Here is a 25,983-nt window from a genome sequence, read left to right on the forward strand (position 1 = left end):
AGTCCCTCTATCTCTCTGAACCTCACATTCCCCATCTGCAAAAGGTGATGCTCAGCCCTCCCTTGCGGACTGTTGTGAGGAGCAGAGATGAGGCTCACACGCTGCCTGCATGTTAGTTGCTCAGTCACTCATATATATCTATTACTATAAGACGATGGTTCTCAAACTTTCATATGCATAAGAAATACCTGGACATGCAAATTGTGAGGCTCCATTCCCAGAGGTCCTGATTAGCAGGTCTAGGGTGGGGCCCGGGAATACCTGTAGTCCATGATTTTGCCCAGGGGATTCTGATGTAGTGAAATGAGGATGCCGTCTGAGAAACAGTCTGCTAGGGAAAATACCCTTGGGGCACTGACTGCAGAAAGCCTTTCTTTATTCCTGAGTCAAAAGCCAGGTTCTAGAACTACACATACACACACCCGGCCCCCAACCCCGGGGCTAGCCAGTGCTTGGGTGGGGTGGAGGCAGCTGCCGCGGTCCCTGCTTGGGCCTGGGACCCACGATCTCGTCCCAGCCCTTCCGACAGGTACGGACGATCCACTCATGCTCGTCATCATCTGCAAGGAAAGAGGAAGAGCTGGTCATGTTGGGTGTTTGTAGGGGACCATCCCTGCCATGGAGTGCCCAGGTGGGGCCTGGGGACTGGAGTGTGTTCCAGCACAGGTGATGGTCTGCTGGTGGCCAGTCTGTTTAGGAGGGACAGACCTTTCATTCAAACGTAATCCTTCAGCGTGCCTGGTCTTGGGGAAGTTGGTGCTGATGGAGGCAGCATGAGGTCGTCTGGCCGCCCGGAGTTGGATGGATTCGGACAGGCTGCCGGGGAGCAGCAGCCTCGCACTCGGCGCTTGCCCTGACAGTCCACACATGGCAGCCCCAGGGCAGTGGGGACAGGCCTTGCTGGTGGTGCTAGGAGACAGAATCTTCATTTCCCTTCTGGGCTCTCCATTTTTGACCCTTCAAAGAACCCGCAGTCTCCCCTGGGGGCCGACACCTTCTGTTTCCTTAGGTCCTGTCAGTGGGGAATGGAGAGGAGGTGGCAGGAGCTTGCTGGTGTGGCCCTGAAGGCCCCAAGCGTAGTGTCTAGTTTAATCCTGTGACCACCTGACAGGCAAGTCTCCCCCACCAGCTGAACAGAGGCTCAGGGAGGAGGAGGCACTGGTCCATGGGCACGTGGTCAGTGTTGGGGGGAGCCTGGGGTTCGAACCCGGGATTGTCAACTGCAAAGCCCCTGCTGGTTTTTAAGCCTCAAATGCAGAGTGGAGTGAATCATGTTCTTCAGTCCACAGCACACCACCATCATCTTTCTGTGCAAGACCCCTCTGAGGATTTACTTTATTTTTATTTTTCCCAATTTTTCTTCCAAACCCACACCCAGCCCCTCCCCCACCACAACAGGGACTCACTCAAATGGTGGGATATATACCCCTAAAAATGCATGTAGCTCTGTAAAATAGGCCCTGTTGTTTTGTGGACCAATGTGTTTTTAATTTACATAAATGGCATTGTGCTGTGGATTTCATTGTGTCTTACTTTTTTTCACTCAGCATGACGTTTTTCAAGATCTATTCTTTTTTTTAATCTTTTGGTATATTGCAATGTGATTAAATCAAGATCTATTCTTGTTGCTACATGTACATCCAGTTCTTTGCTTCTTACTGCTGCCTAATATTCCACGGTGGGCTCCCGTCACATTTTACTGTGCGTCCCCCCGGTGGAGGACACGGAGGTTGCTGTAACTCCCCACTGCCAGGAACAACGCCGGGACGAGCGTTCCTGGGGACATCCCTTCGTGGATACTTGGGAGGATTTCTCTGGGGTTATATTCCTTCCAGGAAAAAGGTCACCAAGTCCTACACGTCCTCCAGTCACCGTCTTCCCAGCTGCCTGTGCTTTTTCACACCACACTGCCTACCTGCCTTCCTGCCTCTCTGCCTTCGTCCCTTCAGGCCTCCCTTCCCTCTGTGCCAACCCCTGCCCTCAACCAGGGCTACAGCACTCGGGCACTCCTGCCTCTCTCCTTACCCCGTGCCCAGGCCAGAGATGGGAGGACGGGACTACCTACCCTCCTTGGTGACAAATGGTGGAGGCTGGGGAACAAGGGGAGTCCCTGAGAGCCGAAACGCAAGGGTCAACTGAAAGCCTGCCCTCTAAAGACCCCCTGCCAGAGATGCCTTCCTCTGCAAAAAGCACCAGACCCAGCGTCAGGGAGATGGACGTTCTTCGATCAACAGCCTACTGTGTACTCTGTGCTTTACAGACACTGCGTCTCACTGGATCTTTGTGACAGCCCAGTAGGGTAGGGGAGATCACCCCGATTTTATAGAAGGGACCAGCCTTGTCCTAGGTCCATGGTCAGCGGAATTCAAACCAAGCTTCATCAGGCTCTGCAGCCTGACGTCTCACCCAGGGCAGATGTGAGCACGCCGAGAGCCGTGGCTGCCCCCACATAACTAGCCAGCTCCCCACTATTTCTTCCCACGTGACCTAAGGAAAAAGCCTTGCTATCTGGCATGTTCTGGCGAGCAGCCAGTGGACCTCAGTTTCCCCTGGGGAGGGTGCCTGGGAGTCCCCACTGAGGCTGGGAAACCCAGGGGTGGGGAGAGCAGCGGTGATGTGTCAGCACACAAGGAGTTAAGCGCTGGTGGAGCCCACTTTTGCCACACTGTGAGCAGCCTGGTTGATAATTACAGTTCTGAAGTCTCCAGGCTATTCGAATCAGTGCAGCTGCAACCTCTTCAGCGGTAACCCCTGAAACCAGACAAACTGGGTTTATTGTGCTGAACCAGTCCTCAGGCCCCTCCCTGATCGTTAAAAATTGACAGCAATGGACTTAACAGCCCTCTTCACTACCCCTTTCACTCTCTACCTGGCTGCACAGCCACCAATTTGAATCACAGATGCCTCCCCTCCCGGCAGCTGCTCACCGACCCTCCCTCCACCTCCCCTGCGCCTCTCCTCGGCTCCCCTGGCCCTGCCACACCAGGGTGAGGCCGCCGAAGCACATTTCATCAATATTTAAAATGAAATTAAACCTGCAGCTTTGATTAATGCCTCCCAGATCCCGGGAGTTGTGATTACTATTTTGCAAATTGCGATTGTTGGAATATGTTAATATGATTGTCTGAGAACATCTTCACCTTCTCAGATAATTTTCCCCCTTTTTGGCAGGAGGGGAGAGGGAGAGGAGGGAGATAAAAGATGGGAGAAAACACCCCACAAACTCTTTAATCAATTGTAAATTATTACCCTGGGCACAATTGCCAGTGGTGCAGAGGGAAGATTTCTGGTTTGGTGCATTTATCTTGAAATATTTTTGGCCCTCGTTGGCCCAGTAATTCCACTCTGGGACGCTATCCTAAGGGGATAATTCTATTTGTCTCAGAACTATTTAGAATCAAGAAAAAGGAAAATGACCTACCTTTCTAAAAACAAGGGAATGATTACTGTGTTGCATATTCATTCATTTAACTGATAATTTTTAAACGCCAACTATGTGCCTGGCGTTGTGCTAGCACCTAGCCTGTAGGGGAGGGGACACTATAAGCCACGTCAGAGGGGTATTTCGCAGTTATTGAAAATAATATTTAGGAAGTCTGTGTAGTTACATAGGGGAAATGTTTTTGATGTGATAATAAGCAAACAAAAAAAAGGTGGGAAGAGGCAAGAAACAAAATGACATATACAGTATTATGTGTGTAAAAACTGTGCACAGAAGAAAAACTAAGGATAATAAGTTGATAGCTTCTAGATTGGCAGGAAAAAAATCAGAGATAATAAATTGAAATATGAATAGTGGTCAGCCCTGAACAGTGGGACTAGAGAATTTCTTCTTTCTGCTTTTGGTATTTCCCAAATCTTTTTTCATTCATATGTATTCACAATAGAAAAATAAAATAAAACAATTATTGGCTTTTTTCTATCTTCTTATTTAATGTCTTGGTAATTTCATGCATTTTGTTAATTAATTGAAATAAAATATCTCTAGGTCCCTAGAAATACCAACAGGGTTCTTGAACTTCTAAAAAATAAAAAGACCTAGCATGAAAATATTGGTAAAAATCCATAAAAATCAGAGACTAGACAAATCTCTGCATAAGAATTCCAAATAATTTGTATACTCTGTGCTCAAACGGTTGAAGCAAAAATCCCCGCTTCTTAAATGTGGCTGTGCATAGTGACTTCCTTCTAAAGAGTATGATATGGGAAGAGAGGGGACTTTACAGTGGAGAAATCTGACAAACACGACCTCAGCCAGGTGACTGAGGTTAACAGCAGCGTTGCTAAGTCATATTGACAGTCTCACCCTTGATGTGATGGGGTGAAAATGGCACTTTACCTCCCTGGTCTTCCTCCCCAAACCCACAACCCCAGTCTTATCATGAGAAAAACATAAGACAAATTCTAGTCCAGGGGCATCCTACAAAATACCTGACTGGCACTCATCCAAAGCAAGGAAAATCTGAGCACCTGTCACACCCAAGGGGAGCCTAAGGAGATGTAACCAAATGTAGTGTGGGGTCCTGGGTGGGGTCCTGGAATAGGAAGTGGACATTAGAGGAAGACTGAGGAAATGTGAATAAAGGATGGGCTTTAGTGAATAATAACAGTGATATTAGTTCATTAATTGTGACAGACGTACCACACAATGTAAAATGCTAATAATAACAGGATGTGGGGTATATTGAGAACTCTTGCTAACTTAGCAATAATTTTATAAATCTAACTGCTCTTCAAATAAAAAGTTTATTTTAAAAAGTGCATGAAAATCCACTGTGCTCCCTGAAGGGCGAGATTCCCATGTTCTTCAAGAGGAGTGGAAATCCCTTCACACCTCCAGCCACCCAAACTAAAGTTAGTCACTTTTTTTTTCTCTCATGGCTCCCTGATATCCCAATTTTTAAATGTGTACTTCTTTGCATATTGTCTTATATAATGTTTTTCTCTCTCATAGACTGTGAGCTCTCAGCACAGGGCCCATGTCTGCTTTCTTGGGCACTGGACCCAGCATACAGTGGGTGCTCACTAAGTGCTTTGCCAGATAAACTCTGGATAAGCCTTTTTCATTCCAACTTGCCTCAATCGCCATCAACCAACATTCCCTGGGTGCCCACTTCTCGGCATCTAGGTCTCAACTCAAATGTCACCGAGGAGTGACCCTAGTCTAACCCTCCACTGCCAGTCCCTCCATCTTGTCTTCATTTGATTTCCTGTGCAGCATATGCCGTTCTCTGCAATTTTCTTCTTTATTTCCATGTTGTCTGTCTCCCCGTCCAGACTGCAAGCTCCAGTGACACCAGGAGCCTTGTGTGCTTGTGCACAATGGCATTCCAGTGCTTAAAACAGCGTCTGGCACATAGTAGGTGCTCAGTTGCTATCTGTTGAATTAATAATGAATCAACAAGCCAACTCCTTCAGCCAGCCCTGTGCCCCACGCTGGCGATAGAGGGGACTGAGACCCAGCAGCAAGTGATATCAAGAGGCCCAATCCAGACACTCTTCAGTTTTAGGTTTGTCTGTCCTGGAGGCAGAAAGATGTCTTTATTCTGGTTCTGAAGCTTTGAAAGTGACCTTGCTGCCCTCTGCATGCCCTATACCCCTCCATGGATCACTAGGAGAACTGAGCTTATAGAGAAAAAGGGAACCTGATACAACAGAGACCCCAAATGTGACTGTGGACTCCCCTGATGCAAAGCTTTCCCTGGAAAGGCTCCCCACTCCTCAGCCTAGACTTCGAGGCCCTCAGATCCTCCTGCCTCCCAGGCCTGCTTCCCTCCTCGCTTCCCTCCCACTGTCAAATGCAGCCACCCTGAGGAACTGTAGCCACCCACATGGGCATGCTCACTGGTGCCCCTGTGCCTTTGCACATGCTGTTCCCCTGACGGAACACCCTTCCTCTCTCAGGGCCTGGTTCAGCTGTAGGTTCAGCTCTCAGAGCACAAGACAGGCCCAGGGCACTTTCCATCTCTGGGCTTTATATAAAATTAATGGAAATCCTAAACAAGATAATAATAATTGTGGTATATTTTAAACATTTACATTTGATAAATTACTGCTTTTAACACCAACAACCAAATGTAATATAAGTGTGTTATTCCCGGATCTCTTCCAAAAAAGTATATATTCACAGCGTAGTGTGGTCAGGGTGTGAACTTAGAGTTGTCTGATGAACGTGGTCTTCCGTCAATACTGTCACAGTCCAGGCTTAAGGCCCCTCATGAATCTGTGGGCGGGGACTAGTGCCCTCTAGGCTGCCCCCGCTCCCATGGGCCCCGCTGGACGTGAGCCTTCCCCCACCCAGGACAAGGTCATGGTGTTGGTCATGGTCACCACCCCTCCCAGCTGGGGCAGTCCTGTCTGATTCACTTGTGGTCGTTGGGGCTCCGTACAGATCCGGCACTTACAAAGTATTTAATAAATAAATGGCGAATGAATGAATAAAGAAATGTACATTTGGAGACATAAAAGTAATAGGTTTACCTTGTGGGATTTGGACAAAGGGGGAAGAATTTCTTCCCCACCCTAGGCAAACGGAGCTCCTAAGAGGGTAAAGCAGGCAAGCTACGTGCAGGTCCAAGGCCACCGGCTGCCTTTTCCTTTGTGGCTTCAGGCCGCAGACTGAGCAGCCCCGCTGCCCGGAGAGGCTGGGTTGTCTGGGGTCATACCTGGGCACTGACCACACCCAGGAGGCTCAAAGCCTGGCTAGCCTGGGGCCTGCCTCATAGCAAAAGCAGGGAGGGGCCAGTCTGCACAGGCTGCAGCTGTGTGAGCCTACAGGTTAGTGCGGTGCTGGGGGAAGAAGAGATCCTGAAAGTCTCAGAGCAGCTGCAAGGAAATATCAGTTCTGCAGGGGGCCAGCAGGGACGGGGGAAGTGTGGTTAAGAGCTCAGGCTTTGGAGCCCTGTGCCACCAGCTCAGAGACCTTGGGCAAGTGGCCTCACACCTCCCTGGGGCTCATTTCCTCATCTACCAAGGTGCCTGCCTTGAAGGCTTGCCGTGAGGACTAAGAGCATTCCTGAAAAGTGCTTAGGAAGGTGCTTGGTGCATAAGAAATGCCCCAAACCAAAAAGCCAGAAGTTTTCTTTGCAAGGTTGGACCTTCAGGGAGCAAGCGACAGGACTGCATAGACTGGAAGGAGTTGTGGAACCAGACAGGCCTGGGTCTGATGCTGAGCCATCACCTTGCCAGGTGATTTGGGACAGGTCATTCCTTGTCTCTGGGCCGGGCTGCACAATTTCACCAGACCCCCTGCAGAGGCAGAGTGAGGACCGGCCAGGATGAGTGGCACCTGGCAGGGTCCCAGGAAGTGGAAGCTACCATCACCATTCTCGTGGGCCTTTAATTCCCAAACTGGATGCTTGCAAGGGAGTGTCCTTAAGAGACTTGCTCAGGACACCCCTAGGAATTCTGGTTCCCTGCCAGGATGGAGGGGAGGTGGGGGAGGAGGAGGTCTTTACACGGGATCAGCTTCATAAGGATCAAGAGCCACGGCTCAGCTAATGATTTCTGTTCAAAGCCAGGAGGGCAGGCCAGGGCAGGCGAGCCCAGAGAGAGCAAACAGGTGGATTGGGGTCACTGGGTACCCACAAGCTGGGCTCCGCCACCTCTTGGCGCACCTTTGGGCTGGGCACACCTGCGGTCACCACTGCTATGCAGCTCCCCACCCTGTGTGTGGGAGGGGGCATGGCGGGGGACAGGGAAAGGGAGGAGACCAAGATGAAACAGAGCGCGTAGCCTCGGGACAGGGGCAGGCTCCGCACACCGCCTAGTGCCTAGGAGGTGCCCCCCAGTGTGTGTGTGGTGGGGGGTGTTTGCCTTCATCCTCTCCTCAGTGAGTGAGGTGGGGCTGTCCCCACCTAAGACATGGAAACTGAGGCTCAGAGGGTGACATGATTTGCCTCACTTCATGCCATCAGGACGGAGGGAAGGGCTCAGTGTGTCTGTCACTGAAGTCAGCGAGGCTGCGAGCGTGTGCACAGGCATAAATGCGTGTTTCCCTCCCGCTACTCTCACACTGACATAAGCGTGAAGAGGTGTGTGCCTGTGAGTGTGCACGTGGCTACGGCTGAGGGGAGGCGTGTGCGTGGCGTGTGATGCACGTGACTGGCCGAGCGTGGCAGGGTGTGTGTCCCTGACGACTGTGTGTGATCCCACGCAGAGGGAGGGGGCGTTCCAACCCGCACAGACAGTGAGCACAGGGCTGGGCCAGGCTCCGGGGTGGGGTCTAGGCCCAACCTCAGAGGGCTCCAGGCTGGGATGGGGGGTGCACCGCAAACCAGACTCCCCATCCTGTGGGCACATGTGGGACCCACCCACCGCCCCGCCACACCCTCTGTGCAAAGCAGGGGTGGTGGGCAGGGCCCAGGCAGTGCCACAGTGAGAGCAGCAACTCCTGACAAGAAAGAGCTTTGAACTTTGCTGGCAGTGCTGGTGGCCAGAGGCCAAGGCCACAGCATCGTCAATATTGACCCAGGGGTCACTGCCCAGGCAGAGGCTGACGCAGGGCGGGGAGGCCTTGGGGCTGCTCTTGCTTTTCCGCAGGGAAAAGCATCTTCTAGACTGGGGTGGGGGAGTGGTTAGGGCAAGCCATGGCACCCACTGGGAACTGGAGGTGCAGGGCCTGGCACCCACAGCTCTTCAAGGCCTATTCAAATGTAAGAGGCTTGGAAAGAATGATTGACTCTAACATGTAAAAGAAGAGAAACTACAAAGCTGAAATTAATAAATGTTATAATTAATGCATTCAGACTTAATTATTAAATTTAGAAATCAAAACAATTTTGTTACACTTGAAATCCATTTGTAGGCTCGATTCCCTCATTTTGCAAGAATTCTCCAGTGTGCACACGACTCTCAAGAAATCACAGCCAATTGTTAAAGACTTGTTGTCAAACAATTCACCAAGCAAAGTTATAAAGATCTTTTCAAAGTTTTTTTTTTTTTTTGGAGACATGGTCTCACTCTGTTGCACTGGCTAGAGTGCAATGGTGTCATCATAGCTCACAGCAACCTCAAACTCCTGGGCTCAAGCAGTCTTCCTGCCTCAGCCTCCCAAGTAGCTGGGACTACAGGCGTGTACCACCACACCTGGCTAATTTTTCTGTTTTTTTCTAGAGATGGGGTGGGGTGGTCTCTCTCTTGCTCAGGCTGGTTGCCTGCCCCTTTCAAAGTTTTAACAGCAAGAAGTTTATATTTAAATTTTAAACAAAATATTTTTGTTTTACTATGTTGAAATGATTGAGGTGAGGTCTCTAAGGTTAGGCCTAGGGCTGGATTCAGGGCTCTTACTGGGGTGAGGGGGGTTCAGGCAGGGAATATAGCTGTCTCCTATTAGGAAGCACCATGTGCCAGGTGCCACTCAATCCACATTAACACCTCCATGTTGTCTCGGGAGGGAGGTTTAGGTGCTCCAGTTGCTGCATAAGGGGGAATGTGCCCATAGTCACGATACCCTTGGGAATCTCTTAGGGCGGCCCCATGCTGGAGGAGGACATCTCACTAAGTGCCACACAGGCATCTTTATGACATTTTTGGAACAGAGTTTGTCCTGCTATTGAGGTCCACATACATAGCCAGCTAGTATTCATGGGGCACTGATCAAAAAATACATATCCTTAAATACTAGAATCATCCTGTGTGTGGGCAAGGTGCACCCAGGACAGGAGGCACACAGGGATGGAGAGCAGCTGATTCAGTGCCCCACACTCAGTCCAGAGCAAGGGCGCGCTGAACCGAGAGGTGATGACAATCACTGAGACCGTGTACGTTGCCATTCTTCTTGCCTCCGCACTCCCCATTTTTGCTTTTTGAGCATTTATAATTGAATTTGTGTTCACTAAACACGTTCATGATGCCTAGCCACTGTCCCAAGGCAGCTCAGAGGAACCAAGTGCCATGGCCAAGGTCACTGTTGGCCTGACCCCATGGCTTCTGCTCTGACCCTCTGCTCCCTTCAGACTCTGATTCCCGGTGGCATGTGGACGGTGGACAGAGGGGGGCCTGGTAGTGGGGGGCCTGAGGGCTGAATGAAGGCGGGGCAGTGGGGACAGCCAGGAGAGATGTTAAGGAGGAATCTGCAGAACTCTGTGACAGACCAGAGCTTGTTGAATCCTCACAGCAACCTTGCAAAGTCATTGTTGTTATTTCTGTTTCGTGGGGGAGGGTACTGAGACTCAGAGAGGTAAAGGCATCTGCCCAAGCTCACCCAGCTATTAGTGGGTGCAGGGTCATAGCCAAGTCTGTCTTCAGAGCTGCAGCCTTCAGCCACCACACCCTTCCCTGAGAAAACTTTCTGCAACTCCTGTCTTTACTCCTCATTGTCTGAAGGATCAAAACTAAACTCCCTAACCTGGCATTCAAAGCTCTCTCCATCCCACACTGGGTCCCTGTGCCTTGAATGCCCAGCTCAGACACACTCCTATACACCCATCAAAGCCCAGTCTATCGCTGTCTGGGGGAAGCCTCCTTGACTCCTTCCTCATTCTCCAACACACAAATGGGTCTCAGGTGCTCCACCTTGAGTACCTGCCCTCTGCATCTCTCTGTGCCTTTGCTGATGCTGTTCCTTCCCTTCCATGCAGCGAAATCCACCTCTCATCCTTTAAGGCCTAGCTGAACATCATCTTTTTCAGGACATCATCGCAACTGCACTTGGGACACACTTATGCTCTTCTCTGTGCGCTCCGCCCCCCAGCACACTGTGAGTCTAGCTCCTAACACCAGTGAAGCAGGGACACTCCAGGTTTTGGGGACAGAATCTTACATTTAATATTCCAAATTAAACATTAACATACACATAGGGAATATAGAATTGTGTTGGACTTAAACTTTTATGGTTTAAGTTATTTTGATTCCTGTACTATATTTTGAAGGGGTTCATTGCAGTCTTTTGAGCACTGAGGCTCCCTAAAGGCCCCAGGCTTCTGTCCTGAGAACACCCACCCCGGTCCTGAAACTGTTTATGCATCTGCTCCCCCAAACCTTGCAATGGGTTGTGGGCAGGGGCAGGCACTGGGTCTGGTCCCCAGAAGAAGCCCTGGTGCATGCAGGGGCTCAGTGAAGCCCTGTGTCTGGGAGGAGCTTAGGAGGTCTGAGGCTCTAGTGGGTGAGAAATGAAGAGGATGATGGGAACACATCAAGAACATAATGCCAGGGGCAGAGGCATCAGGAAACCAAAGGCCTCTAGTCCAGTCTTGAAATTGGCATCAAAAGCAGATGGGAGGAGGCCAGAGGGCAGTTTGCCAAGGTGACACTGGCTCCTTTGGGATGTGGACTTAAGGAGCCTCCTGCTTTTCAACTTTTCACCCTGGGGTGTAACATAATTGTGATGGATTGCTGACATGCACCAAGCGCTCTGCTGGGGCCAGGCCCTGTTCTTGCTAGATCCCCTGTGTTATCTCACTTCATGCTCTCCACAGCCCTGGAAAGAAGGTCCTATTTCTCCTCCCTTTTTCAGATGAAGAAACTGAAGCTCAGAGAAGTTAAGAGACCAGCTCAAGGTCACACAGCTGGTAGATGGCTGAGCTGGGATCTGCTTGCAGATCGGGCTGACTCTAAAGCCTGGCTCGTTCGTAACCAGTAACCCCGTCTGCTTTTGGACCTAAAGTTGAGCAGAGGTTTCAGGCAACTGCCCTGAGTTCCAGAGCTTGGGCTGAGGAAGAGAGATAAGGCTCTTGCCCCGTGGGCTCTGGCTTTGCATTTACTTCTGTTAAAGGAGATAAAACAAACCATTATGGTGCTGGCCGGGGTTGACTCCAGCTGCAGAAAGGGAAGCTGTGTCCTTTGGATGCTTCCAGGAGGCTGCCATGCAGGGTGGGGGATATATTGTTACCAGAATCTGACGGGCACCGTGGCTGGCAGGGGAATTTCCAGGGCCTTTGTAATTGGGGTGGGGAGAGAAGATGGCGCAGGGCAGTTCCTGGGGTCAGGAGAGGTGGCCAGGTGGGGCAGGCTGTTACTTCCGGAGCAAAGATATCGACAGGGCTCTGTGGATGGCTTCCCTGGCCAATCCCGCCCTCTGTAGGCAAAATTCTATCAGTGAGTTCAAGTTCTTCTCTGGGGACAAGGCCCATAGCTTTGCCTAGGTTCTCAGAGAGGCTCACGACTCAGAAAAGGCCACGGCATAAACCACTGGTGCAGAGCATGGCCTCTGGTGCCGGAGAGACCTTGGTTTCCCCATCTGCCAAACAGGAATAGTGGCATATTCCTCCAAGGACTGGGATGCGGTAAGCCCCTGGCACGGTGGAGGCATTCAATCCCCACAGCTTTCCTGCCTACCCCTTTGCTTACAGCAAGTGCCCAAGTCCACTGGCAGGGACGTGTGATCCATGCAGGCATTTTATTTGGCAGTTACAGTGTGATATTATCCCTCCACAAAGCCTTCATTATGGCGTTGCTAACAATACCACAGAGAAAGCAGGGGTGCCCCTGCGTGCCAGCCTCCAGGTGATTACAACATTTGGGTAAATTGTCTTTTGTCTCGCTGGAGGGAGGACGGCAGGAGGGGGCTGTGGGGGAGACTCACTCGGCCATTTTGCAGCAGAAACCGCAAGGGAAGCACCGTGGCGAGGTAGCCTGGGTTTGCGGCGGGAGCCCCAGCCGGCAGCAGGAACCCCGGCTGCCAGCCCCCCTCCACCAGACAAGTTGTGTGGGGTTGGGTGCGTGACTTGCCCTCTCTGGGGCTCAGGTTTCTCATCTGTCAGGGAAAGGCAGTGGCCTCGAGATTAGAGGAGTCTTGGTTTGTCAGTAGCATTGGAAGACTTGTTCATTGGCCGGCCTTTGCACAACAAAGCGGGCAGAGAACTGTCTTGGGAAGAGAAACGCCACTGCAGTCTTACACTCTCTGGGTGTGTGCTTCTTGTATCTCGGGGCTGCTAGGAAGGCCCTTGGTTCTTTCCTTTCATTAGTAAACTCCAATTTCTCACTTGGAACCAGCTCATATGGCATCTTGAGCTTTGCTGGACCTGGGTTTAAATGCCAGCTCTGCTATCGGTTTGACTTTGGGCAGGCATTTCACCTCGCCTCAGTTTTATCATCTGTAAAGTTGGAATAATAAAGGTAATCATTTTGCAGGGTTACTGTGGGGATTGAATGAAATGAAATAAAAATAATACATGTAAAGTGCTTAGATCAGTGCCTGGAACATAGTAAGCATTCAGTAAATGCTAGATATTACTATTATTGTTATTATTATTTGTGTATTAGAGACAGAGTCTCACTCTGTCACCAAGGCTAGAGGGCAATGATGTGATCATAGTTCACTGCAGCCTCTAATTCCTGGGGCTTAAGCGATCCTCCCATCTCAGCCTCCTGAGTAGCTGAGACTACAAGCATATGCCACCTGGCTAAGTTTTTTTTTTTTTTTTTTTAGAGACAGGGTCTTGCTATGTTGCCCAGGCTGGTCTCGAATCCTGCCCTCAAGTGATCCTCCTGCCTAGGCCTCCCAACGTGCTGGGATTATAGGTGTAAGCCACCATGCCAAGCCTGAGTATTATTAATATCTTGCTTTTTCACCTGAAATAGAATATGGATACCTTTGTATATCAATAGATCTATTTCTGCACTGCCATTTTATTCTATTGTAAGAATATACCATATGTTATTGAACTAGTCTTCCCCTGTTGGACATTGGGGATGTTTACAGTTTCCAGCTGCTTAAAAAATGCCAGAGCCACTTTAGAAGGCCACAGTGTTCTTTCATTTTCTAGGTGTTTACTATGCAGCTTGGATTTCACCCCTTTCTAAGGTTGGGTGGGGGCAAATGAACACTGGTGTCTGGGAGCTCCTTGCCGATGCCTCTTGTGACAGAGGATCCTGGAGCTGGCCAGGCAAGTGGAAGTAGAAAGGCTCAGGAGGCAGATGAGCCTGAGTGTGAGTCCCAGCTCCTACCAAATTTCCTGGGGAAATCCTTTAACATACTGAGCCTCAGTTTCCCCATTGTCAAACAGGGATCACATGAGTACTCCCCTCCCCCTTAGTTGAGTGTCTGGAGCAGGATAAACACTCAATCACTGTTAGCTCTCACCACCATCATCATCTTCATCCTCCTTGTCCTGACTCTGGGGACAGCAGCTGGCACCCCCCAAAGACTCCCAATCACACAAGCCAGGTCACTTTTCAGACCCCAATTCACACCCCTTCTTCCCACTGTCCATTTAATGGAGTGTACATTCAAATGAGGCTTGTGGTCTTGATTTTAAATTCTGTCTGTAACCCACAGGTTCAAATGCAAAAGGGCCCTCTCTGCAAATAATCACTGGTGTGTGATATTTTTAAGAAGCCAAAGCCATTGTTTCTGATTGAAGGAAAGTTGGTGCTATTTTGAAGAGCAGCGCGATTAAGCGGTGGCGTTATCTCTTTAACCATTGGGAATTATGTGCTGTTTGAAAGATTTGTGAGCTCTAGGACATTTGCCAGATGTGCTTGATTCGACATTTCAGACAACAAAGGGGATAATGTTGGCGGGAATCTTGACGGCATTTCTGATGATCAGGATATTCTTTGAGGATGGTACTGAGACCTTTCGGGGAAGAATTTCAGCTTTTACATAAACTAATTTGGGATGCTCACTCTCTGTCTTCCACAAAGCAAATTTAGTTCATTGTTAGTTGTATATGTTAAAATGGTTACGAGGGTTTTTTCTTTGAATATTAATAATGTGCCTTTCATCTGAGACACTCGCATGGGGTATCATTAATTGGGGGGAGGGAGTAGGGATTAGTGGTACAGTTATTTTGCAAATGATTCCTGCTAGTAACATTGAGGCAAGCAAATGCTCCCTGAAAGAGATACACGTACAAACTGCCAACGTGGCTCTGGCTCATCCTTCCGGAGAGGAACGAAAGGGATGTGTAGGAGGGGGAAGGGTTAGAGTTAATCTCCCAATTTCCCATCACAGTAAAGGTAATTATCCCAAATATCTTTAAATGCTTCCTTATTGGCTCACAGTGTATAAAGGACCTGTTTTCAAATAAGGTAGCATCTGATTTGGAGCCCGGTGGTGTTTTTGTTGTAAGGCTCTAAAATGGACCTTTTTGTTCATTTATGAATCTTACTGAGCTCCCACCAGGTGCCAGGAGCTGTGTTTGGTGGAGGAACAACTATGACTCAGACATGCCCCTGTCTAGGAGAAGAGGTGGATGAGTATAGAATAAACTAGGGCATGAAGCAGGCAAGAAGAACAAAAAGAGCAGGCTTTGGGAAGATTTGGGCTTGAATCTGACTCCCTCACTAGCCGTGTGACTGTGAGCAAGTTATTAACCTATCTGAGACCAGGTGTCCTCATTGCAAACTGTGTCTCATGCAAATTACCCACCTGGGGTGGCAGGAAAGACAGAAGAGAGAAGCTGGAAAGGTGCTTGGCACAGGGCCTGGCAAGGATCCGCCACGATGAGCCTCCCCTGCCCAGCTTCATCTCCCGGAGCTGTGGACACACAGGCGAACTCACCAGCCCTCCTTTGGGGTTCCTTGGCCTTGCGTTATATGCTAAGCATCGAGAGATGAGGAAGACTGAGATTGGTGGAGAAAAGAGGGGAGAGCGTTGCCCTGGGGGAATGTATGAGATGAGACTAGGCAGTAGAAAGTGCTGGGTGCGTTTGTCAGTGGATGGCAGCTAGCGTGGGTGGACTAGCTCATGGGATGGAAGAGACGGCAGGATGGAAGCTGGGCCTCCCAAGCTAGGCTGGATCTCCGCGTGCCACAATCAAGAGCCTGCAGACCCCAGAGTTTCACCAGCATCTCATTTCCCAAGCAACACCCCTGTGGAGGCAGAAAGACCTTGCATATCTGAGCATATCTGTCTCCCTAGAGACTTCTTTTCTCTTGAGCACTTAAAGAAAGCTTAACAACCCCCAGGGCCTAACTCACCCTTCTCCCCTCCAGCCTGACTCAAGAATTCTAATGATAACAGCCACAACTACCAAACACCAATGCCTTGGGCCAGGTGCTGTGCTATGTATTTTGTATACTTAATCTCATTTTTCCTAACCATATCTCCCCCAGATAGGTATTACTACAATGCCCATTTTACAGATGAGGACACTGAGGCTCCAAGAGGAAAAGTAAGCTACCCATGATCACGCAGCTGGGCAGTGGTGGATCCAGGACTAGTGGCCAGCTGGGGGTATGGTTTCCTGGCTCTGGGCTTTTAACCCACACTGTCTCTCTGACCTCTTCTAGCTCTCAAGCCTCCTGTGGGGCAGGAGGTTCTAACTCAATCTCTGTTTTGTTCTGTGTTTGCTGTATTGATTAGAATATATGATGACTGCACACAGTTGCTACCATTTATGGTTTTATGGTCCCAACGTAAGCAGTAGCAGGGTGTAGTGGGGAGACCACAGGGCTGTAGTAAGATGGGAGTGGGTTTGAGTTCCAGCTTCACTGTCACCAGTCTGTCATTCATCTCTCTGAGATCTGGCTTCCCAGTCCCAGCTCACTGGATTCATGGGAAATTTACAAGAGATACAGGGCTCATGAGAGCAACGTCTTTAGGGTGGGTAGCAGAAGGTTAGACAGCAGGGAATGGGGGGGACATGAACAGTGCATGGCTCCATCTAGGTGCCCAAACCTAAGCAATTCCAAGCATCGTCCTAACCAAATAAAAACTTTGCAGACCAGATTTGGCCTGATAGCCACTGGGCTGAGACCGCTGGTGGATATTAAGCTGCTGTTTTTTATCCCTTGGACATTTCCAGTGATCATGTTAAGCTGCTTTTGAAAACTTGCATGTGCACTAGGAATAGAATGGATTATTTTTATTATTCAAAATAATAAGTTGTCTGTTATATGCCAGGTATTGAATTTTGTATAATTTGCTGAACAATATGAGGGACTTGAGAGCAGGTGCTCTGCCTGCCTGCTTGCTTTTTCTTTTTCAAACATTTAATCTGCTCCAACTTGTGGGGCCTGTGTGAGATGCTGGGGACGCAATGATGAATCAGACATAGTCACACAGTCCCTGTCCTCAAGCAGCTCCCAGACTAGTGGGAGAGATAGACAATAAAGAGACTTCTACTGACATGGGCTAAGTGCTGTTAGGGAGGCTTGTGAGGGCACAGGAGGGACACCTAAGCCAGACAGAGCCCTGGAAGGACGGAGGGAGATGGTTCTAGGGAAGGCTGCCTAGAACAACGGTCTGCCAGTAGCTGGTCCTCACCCTTGAGAGCGTTGTGAAATCAATTTAGTGCATAGCAACCGGCATTTAATAAATGAAATAGAATAGAAAATGTCATGGTACACTGCATGTACAAAGATACACACATATGCATGTGCACGTGTGTGTGTGTGTGCGCGTGTGTGCTGGGTCACGACATAAAACACTCTTCACTGTGGGCCAAAGGATTGAGAGCTGGAGTGAGAGACAATATGTTGCCTGCCCTGATTCCCCAAATCCTGGCCCACTGTGCATGTTCAAAGACTTTTGGATGCATGGAAGGATGGATTTCAATTCTCACAGCTCTCCAGCAAGGCAGAGACCATCCTCCCCAGTTCAGAAAGACATTCTCTAAAACCCAAGTCTAGAAACCCTGAATTTGTCAAGCATGGTTGCAGTGTAGCAATTTGTATTCCGGCAGTCTGGGACCTTCCATGCAGATCTGAAGCAAGCCTCTCCGACTGGGGAAAAGAAGCCGGGGGTAGGGGGGCGGCGATGGGGAAGGAGCCGACGCTGTGCAGAGAGGCCCAAAGGTGAACCACAGGTGGCTCTTCTGCTGGTGCCCAGCCCATGACCTCCAATAAAATAAGCATCCCTGGCTCTGGCACACCCAGGTGGCAGGTGCTTCCTGTAACAGCAGTGGCTGAGGCTGCTGTGTTGATGCTGAGATGGCCTCAGTCACCCGGCCCAGGCAGCAGGACCGGCAGCCCGTGCCTTCAGGATGCCAACAGGAAGCACTGTTTATGGGGGCAGATTGGAATGTGGGGAGAAACAGTCTTAGGAAAAACAGAAGAGGAACAGAAGCCTGAATCTGTCCCTTGCAGAGTGAGATGAGTCAGGGGTAATGACTAAGTGACCACAAACAGCGACTCCCTTTTAGTGGTTTTCAGGACACTCCAAACTTGATCTGTCCTATAATATCAGGACCAAAATACCCCTTGGCTACCTTTCTCCTCCATCGTAGATTCTTAAGGTTGGAAGGACCCTAGAAATTATCCAGCCCAATGGTCTGATTTTAAAGATAAAGAGAAGGGGGTCCAGAGAGGGAAGGCATTGGTTCAGGGTCAGCCAGCAGAGAGCTGAGGCCAGGACTCAGAAGCCACGACACTCATCCCACCACCTGGGCCCCTTTGGCCTCTTCTCTATATATAACCAGAGAAGTCTTTCTAAAGGAGAAACCAGTTACCACGCTACCTGCCTAAAACCTTCCCTTGCTCCTCACTGCCTTATGGTGAAAAGACACCCAGGGTCTTTGCTAGTGCCCTCACCCCTGCCACCTCTTGGGCTTCTTCTCACATATTGTCATTTCATGCTCCTGAACTACCTGTAGTTCCCTAGATATGAAATGTCCTCTCCCAACACTAATCCTTTTGCACATACTGTTCCCTCTGTGTTTAACACTCTTCCCAACCCTGCTGCATTTGGTTGCTTTGCTTTAGGTTTCAGAGCAGATCTTTCTTTTTCCAGGAAACCTCCCTGGCCCACTGACCTCCAGCGTCAGGTGTCCCTACTCAGTTCTCCGGCAACAACGCTGTATTGTTAGGATCCACTTTCCTGTCAGTTTCTCCTGGTCAGTGAGAGAAGATTCTGTGACGCTGCTGTCATTTCCATGCTTACCATGAAGCCAGACCCATAGCAAGTACTCAATAAATATTTGTTAACCAAACAATCATCAGTATCCAACCTTCTCCAAACTTCCTAAGAATGGCCTTCCCTTCCCACGATGCATATTTAAGTTTATCACTAAGCACGGCTTCTTCTGCCCACAGGACTCTGGGAAACACCATTTCTGGTTCCCCAGTCACACCATGCTTCCTCATGCCTGTTTCTTTGCACATGCTGTTCCTTCTGCCTGGAATGCCCTTCCCCCACCTTCTTGCTCATGAAATCCCTATTCATTCTTTAAGATTCATCATGTCTGTGACCTTTTTTCCTGAGTGACACCCTTCATCCCAGCCAGGTGCTCACTCCCCCTCCTCCATCCCCCCTCATCCTCCAGGGCTTCCCTCCACCGGGGCCCACATCACATTATATTCTAATTGTGCTTCAGTGTCCGCCTCGACCACTAGACTGTGACTCTCCACAGGACGAGGAAGTCATGTCAGTGAGGCAGGACTAGAATATAATTCAAACCTAAAAAGCTGAAAATGGATCAGTTGCATTGTACCACAACTGAATAAAGATTATGCTAACAGAGAATCCCCCAAAGCATATTCCATGGAACCCTAGTTTAATAAAATGCTCCCTGCTGCCCACCTCCCAGCTGATTTTGTGGTCAGATACATTTGGGAAATTATGCAAATATCTCTGTTGTAGAGATTCATAGCACACCTTCATTCCTTAATTAATTAATTATTATTATTTTTTGTGACAGAGTCTTGCTCTGTTGCCTGGGCTAGAGTGCCGTAGTGTCAGCCTAGCTCACAGCAACCTCAAACTCCTGGGCTCAAGCCATCCTGCCTCCCAAGTAGCTGGTACTACAGGCACGTACAACCAGGCCTGGCTAATTTTTTCTATTTTTAGTAGAGATGGGGTCTCGCTCTTGCTCAGGCCTCAGGCCGGTCTCGAACTCCTGACCTCAAGCAATCTTCCGGCCTCTGCATCCCAGAATGCTAGGATTACAAGCGTGAGCCACCGTGCCTGGCCCTATTTGTTTCAAATATACTTAACAAGCATCTACTGTGTGCCTGGGCCTGTGCTTGGTGCTGGGGCCACAGCAGTGTACCTGGTTTTAAGCAGAGTTTTTGTTTCCTGTCCTACAACTTTGAACTTTATTGGTTCAAAGGTCTTTGTTCTCAAAGAGGAATGGTCCCATCAGGTGACACAATGATGGTTCCATTGAACTGCAAGTGGAAACAGCCACCTGGCCACTTTGGCTCCTCACACCAGAGAAACAACAAGCAAAGAAGGAGAATACTGTATTTGCTGGAGTGACTGTTCCCGACTGCCAGGGAAGACGGGGTTGCTGCCCTGCATCAGGGGGGAGGGAATGCTGTACGGAGCTCAGGGGTTCTCCAGGGCATCTTTTAGTTCCTCCATTGCCAATAGTCAAAGTTAATGAAAAACTAAACCAATCAACTAAATAACCAAAAACCCCAGGATCAGTAACAATTCAGACCCTTTAAGAATAAAGATTTGGGTGACCTTACTAGGTAAAAACTCAACCAATTGAAGTATAAGCTGAAGGCAAATGGAACATGGAATGGATAATACAAGAAGGAATTTATAAATATTAACTCCAGGCCCCTGACCAGTTACAGAAAGAGAACTGTAGCAGTAAAACAGTTTTTCCCCCTTGCTTGTATGTGTATGTGAATCTGTATCTGTATCATCTATCTTTCTATTTATCTATAAACACACACTTGTTTTTATTAACTGATTTCCTTTCTTTTCTTTCCTCTTTCCCCCTTACTATTTCATAGAAGGTTATAGAACATTCAGGCAGGACTGCCTAGGGACAGCCTCGCTCAAAGATGGATACCAATGTCTGTTGGGGCCTCCCCTCTCCCTCTTGCGGGGGAAGGTGAGAGTATCTTTGTATTAATATGAAGCAGAGTTGCAACTTATTATACAAAAAGCATGCATTTGTTGTCACTGTTGTCCAGAAGTTTTGATATCTGTAAAAGAGTGTGTGTGACGCTGAGCAACAAAAGGCGGGAATTGGCCGTTAGAAGCTACTGACTCACAGCCCCAAACTGGCCTCTGTGCTCTGCTCTGCAATGCTGGGACTGGAAAGGCCTGAATCTCTGTTTTCCCAGCAGGCTTCCCGTTAGGGGCTCAGGAGGCAAACGGAGACAGAGGAGACGTGCCCCTTTATGTTGTCCTTGTTCATGCCGGTGTCATCCCGGCAATGGCATTGCACTTGCAGCTTCCAGGGAGATTCCACGCTATGGAATCAGCTTCACTGCTTTCTTCAGAGGCGCCGGGCAGGCTCTGTCCTCAGGGGTCCGGGTGCAGCTCTGCAGGGCCCCTCCTCTGAGCTGCCAAGGAGCCAGCCCCAGCCGGGCAGTGCCCTCCTCTCAGGGGTCTGCGCTGCAGTTCCCTGGGGTCCCTCCATCAACCTTCTAGGTTCTCACAGCCCCGTCTCTTGCCGTTGTCAAGTCCCTGAGCTGGTGGCTACTTCCCGCAGTTACTTTCTCCGTTACACCCAACATCCTCCTTTTGGTTGTTTCATTCTCCAGTAGCCACTTAACCGATTTCCTGATATTCAATTCTTTCTGTTTTTCTGACCGGACCCTTACTAATACGAGTAGAAACAAGACAGAGACCTTCCGCATGGCATGGATCCTACAGTCTAGGGGGAGAGACAGCCGTTAAGCCAACAATTACAGAAACGAGTGTTTAATTACACTGATATAAGTGCCACAGACGGAAAGTACAAGGGATGTTAGCATATTAAAGGCCCTGAGAGGCCCTTCAGTAAGCAACCCTGGTTACGTTAACAGCATCTCCTTAACTTATTTGACCAAGAAACTTCCCGGTGGGCCTATCCACATCCAGCAGAATCAGTGTCCTGCAGAGTGGTCCGCTGTGTTGGTGGAGAAAGGGGAGTCAGGAAGGAAGCGTGAGCTGGCCAGTTGGGTGTGCGCAGGTGCCATGTTCCTCCAGTGGCACCCGGTGGGCTGGGGGCATCTCGGCTCCAGGAGTCCAGACACAGGATCAGCGACAGCCCCCGTTGCCCTCATTCCAGCCACACAAGGTGACTTTGATCATCAGCGAGTGGCTGAGTGAATTTCCCCATAGGGAGAGGATGTGCCCGTCAGCCAGCACAGGTGTTCCGGCAGTTTCTTTCTCATTATAGGGCAGGTGTCCTGACCTGGGTCTTTGGAGGGATCATCAGTCCCTTAAGACTATATGCAAAATGTGTGCATGTGTGTGCATGCGTGTGCATACGTGTGTGGGCATTTTTCTGGCAAGAGGGTCCATGGCTTTTGTTACTTCCAGTGGGATTGTGACTCCAGAAAAGAGAAAGGTTAGGAATCGTGCATTAAAGAACACTGTTCCTGTTTTTATTTGAATATCGGTCTCCTGTGAGTTTGGTCACTATAAATTGGTCCTTCTCGGTCTGATCTGCCTTGGGTTGACTCACCCCATGGAGGTTCTGGTTCTTCCAGTGAGCCTTCGTGGGCCGCAGGTATTGCTTAGCTCTGGGCCTGTGCCTGCCCCGTTCCCCCGGCTGGGAACCTGCCTCCTTGCCTTGTGCTCAGCTCCCAGGTGTTCTTCAGGTCTCGGAGTATGATCACTTCCTTCCTGAGAACTTCTCTGACTGACCAGTTAGGTCCCCTTCCTTGTGCTCCCACAGCATCACCCCCACCTCTCTGGGGCCCCCACTTCTCCTCCCCCGGGACCATGTTCTTCCCTTTCACGGTGCTTATTCCACGATGTGACCATTGTGTGTACTTCTCGTCTGCTGCCTGTTAGAATATAAGCTCCATGAAGAAAGGGGTCCGTGTCCCCCTTTGCTTTGCTCCACTGCAGCACCAAGCATAGGGTCTAGCATACAGTAGGTGTCCATTAAATACTAGCTGAAGGAATACATGCAAAAATAAGTAATCCTTTCCATGCCTCACATATGTGCTGTCACAGTTAGACCATGAATGTCCTTTGCCTCACTCTATGACTATGTGCAGACTTGCTGATCACTAGAAGTCCACCGAGTGAAACATTCAGATAATCAATTTTTGTCTTTTATCAGTGAAAGCTTCTTTCTCACCAAAGCGCACACGTGTGTGTGCACACATGCCCAACCTTACGTGTGGATGAAAAGAAAATGTGCCGCAGAGTGTTGGAATAAACATACCTGCATTCCTCAGGAAGCGACCCTTGTAGTCCTTGACGATCCTGGTGATCGGGTTGTAGAAGCCGTCTCCACAGTCATAAGAGCCCTTGGGGATTTTTCTAGGTGGGTCCATATTGGAGAGTTGAGAGATACCTTGAAGGGGCATAATGGGCCATTAGTTCACCATCAAGGCCAACTCCAAACCCAATGCCCCCATAAAGTCTACTTTTGGCTGGGTGCTCCTGTGACTATCTGGCTCTACTGTGGGGCTAAACACTCCTGATTCAGGGTAAGGAGCAAAAAACAGCAGGAACAGTGCTCGAAAGAGCTTCCTGAAAATGGCTCTGTAACCCCTGTCTTCTTACCTTGACCTCCTCCTCCTCCCTTTCTTGGGATACCGTGACAATGGGCGCAGGATCTGGAGTCAGAGAGACTCTAAGGATGAGTCAGAGTTGACCAGCTGAAGAGACGGGCAGGTCCAGGAGAGGGATGGCATTCAAAGTGCGGACAAAGGCCAGAGGCATTGAGCCCTCAGGCCTCACTGAGGACAGCTTGCAGAGCAGAGCACGCACAAAAGACAGCAGTGGGAAAGAAACAGGCCAGGTAGATAAGGGGCAGGTAGTGGGGAGCCTTGGCTCTCATCAAAATTACCATAGTGGCTACCATTTATCGAATGTTTATTATGTGCCAGGCATTATGCTCCTACTATTTCATTTAATCCTGAGAGCAACCCTGGGGCCCCATTTTACAGATAAGCAAACTGAGGCTCAAAGAGGTAAAGTAATATTCCCAAGATTATCTACCTAGAGAGCAGACCAGCTCTGGAACCTGTGTGTTCAGCTGTCAACATCACAGGAGGAGAGAGAGGGTCTAGGCATGGCCCCAGGACTGGGGACACTGGGACCCCCAGGAGGGAAAGAGGAGTCACCTTTTATGTCATGCACTCTATGTGCGTCTATCTTGGAATGCTGTGGCCTGAGTAAAGGGAGAGGTTGGAATACATAACTTCTCAGGTTCCTTTCTGATTGTAGTTCCTATAATTCCCTGTTCTCTGGAATGAGAGCTGGATGCCCACTGAGCACAACAGCAGCACTATGTTCACAACTCAGTGTCCTGTACACAGTAGGTGCTCTTGTGTTGGTTAACAATATACCCAACCCTAACCTTGACGCTGACCCTGCCCTGACACTAACCCTAACCCCATGAATATGCTGGGTAATGATTACTGAGCACTGATTCCATGCCACGTGCTTTACAGCCATTCTCTCACTGAAGCCTCATGCCAATGCCCATCTCACAGATGCCCAGAGAGGTCATGGGGCACCCTTGTCACCCCGCCAATGCCTGCCCCTGAGGCAAAGTGCAGAGTGACAAGGGAAGCAAGTGGCTACTTAGGGTAAAGCTGCTCTGCTGGGCAGCCCTGGAGGAAGGGGAGGGGCAGGGAAGGTCACCACATTGCCTTCGAGACTGGCAAAAGCAGCCGCTGTGTGAGAGCTGAGGCCTGAGGCTGAGGGGTCTTTGCCCATAGGCCTCAGTTGGGATGAAGAGCCTGTGACAAAGTCCGGGCCCCATCTAACCCAGGAGGGATTTGCAGGGTGCTCAGGTTGCATCTAGATTGGCAGCTCTTTGAAGGTGGAGATAGCGTCCTCTCAGCTCTCGGTCCCCCTGGAGCCAGCCAGTGTCTAACACAGAGTAGATGCTCAGGAAATGTTTGTCAATGTCATTGGCTTGACTCCCCGAAGTGTACCTCTCACCCCCCACAGTGATGTCAATATTATTATCTCTGTTTGACAATACTCTTTATTGAGCACCTACTATATGCCAGGCAATGTGCTAGGGCCCTGCCTGTGTGCTGTTCACAATTGGCTCAGTAAGATGGATGCTGAACACTCAGGATTCGACCTCTGGAGGGCGTCATGGCTGCTCTGTGATATGCCACGGGGAGACCTCACCTAGTCTGGGAGTTCAGGTAAGCTGGGGCCTGAAGGATGGGAGGGAGCTATTTGGGTGAAGTGAGAGCATCAGAGTATGCCAGGCAGAGGGAATGGCAGGAAACAGTGTGGTCTCTCTGAGAAATAAAGAGAAAGCAAGCATGGCAAGAGAGGAGAGGGAAAAGCCAAGAAGGGTAGGTGGCCCAGGGTGAGGCTGGGGACATCAGCAGGAGCCAGAGAATGTCGGTCATTTGGAGAAATTGGAACCTTGTCTTGAGGGTAGTAGGAAGCACTGAAGGGTGCGGGGTGGCAGAGTGGGGAATGACCTTGAGAGGGTCAAGTGGAGATCTCAGAAGATCAGGTAGTCCAAGGGGAGAGATGACAGAGGTCTGAAATAGGGCAGTAGCAGAGAGGATGAAGAGAACACTGCCCAGCACACGGAGGTGTCAGTAAATATTTGTCGAATGGCAAATGAAAGAATATATTTAAGAGGCAAATCCCTAGGGCCAGGTGACTGATTGCACGTGGGGGACGGGGGAAGGGAGGATTAGGCTTCCCTAGGTGGGTGGGCATGATGTTTACTGAGGGAGCCACCACTGAAGGACAGTGGGCTGTGGGGAAGATGGTGAGTTCAGTGCAGACACGTTGGGGGACGACCAACACAGGTGTCGGGCAAGCTGGATGCAGGAATATGAGGCTCAGAGATTCTGATTTCAATTTGGAAGTTGATGGTAGTTGAAGGCTTAGAAGTGAATTAACTCATTTAGGGAGAAAGAATAGAATAACAACAGAAAAAGGCCTAATCCAGAGAGCCCTGGGGGAGCCCAACATTAATAACGGGGGAGGGGGAGAGGAGGAAGTGCTGGCAGAGGAGAGGAGGGACAGGAAAATGGGAGAGTCAGTGTCAGAAAAGCAAAGGGAGAAGGGAGCAAAGGCTCAATTAACTGATCCCAGGGCACGAAGCCAGGAAGTGAAGGAGCTGGGGTTTGAGCTCAGGTCAGCCTGACTCCAGTGTCTGGGTGTTTTCTGGAGGTTTCTGCCCTAATGGAGGTTGACTTGTCCAAGCTCATCTGGCTATAGTGAGAGAATTCTGGACTCAAACCCAGACCTTCTGGCTCCATGCT

General features: G+C 49.7%; 1 protein-coding gene across 3 annotated transcripts in view; it reads right to left on the minus strand.

The window, feature by feature from the left end:
* Positions 1 to 359: 359 nt before the first annotated feature.
* The window catches only part of MORN5 (MORN repeat containing 5), a 33,708-nt gene continuing 8,084 nt past the window's right edge, over positions 360 to 25,983 (minus strand). The window contains exons 4-5 of one of the 3 annotated variants that reach the window (XM_045562165.1): positions 22,950 to 23,081; positions 360 to 560 (exon numbers count right to left, since the gene is read on the minus strand). In XM_045562165.1, the coding sequence (XP_045418121.1) occupies positions 442 to 560; positions 22,950 to 23,081 (251 nt within the window). In that variant the 3' untranslated portion in view covers positions 360 to 441. Of the gene's footprint in view, positions 561 to 21,406; positions 21,444 to 22,949; positions 23,082 to 25,983 lie in introns of those variants that run through there. The other 2 variants (XM_045562166.1, XM_045562167.1) reach the window with 2 other exon arrangements.

The sequence above is a fragment of the Lemur catta genome, chromosome 10, assembly GCF_020740605.2.
Source record: "Lemur catta isolate mLemCat1 chromosome 10, mLemCat1.pri, whole genome shotgun sequence".
In the NCBI taxonomy this organism is placed as follows: Eukaryota; Metazoa; Chordata; class Mammalia; order Primates; family Lemuridae; genus Lemur; species Lemur catta.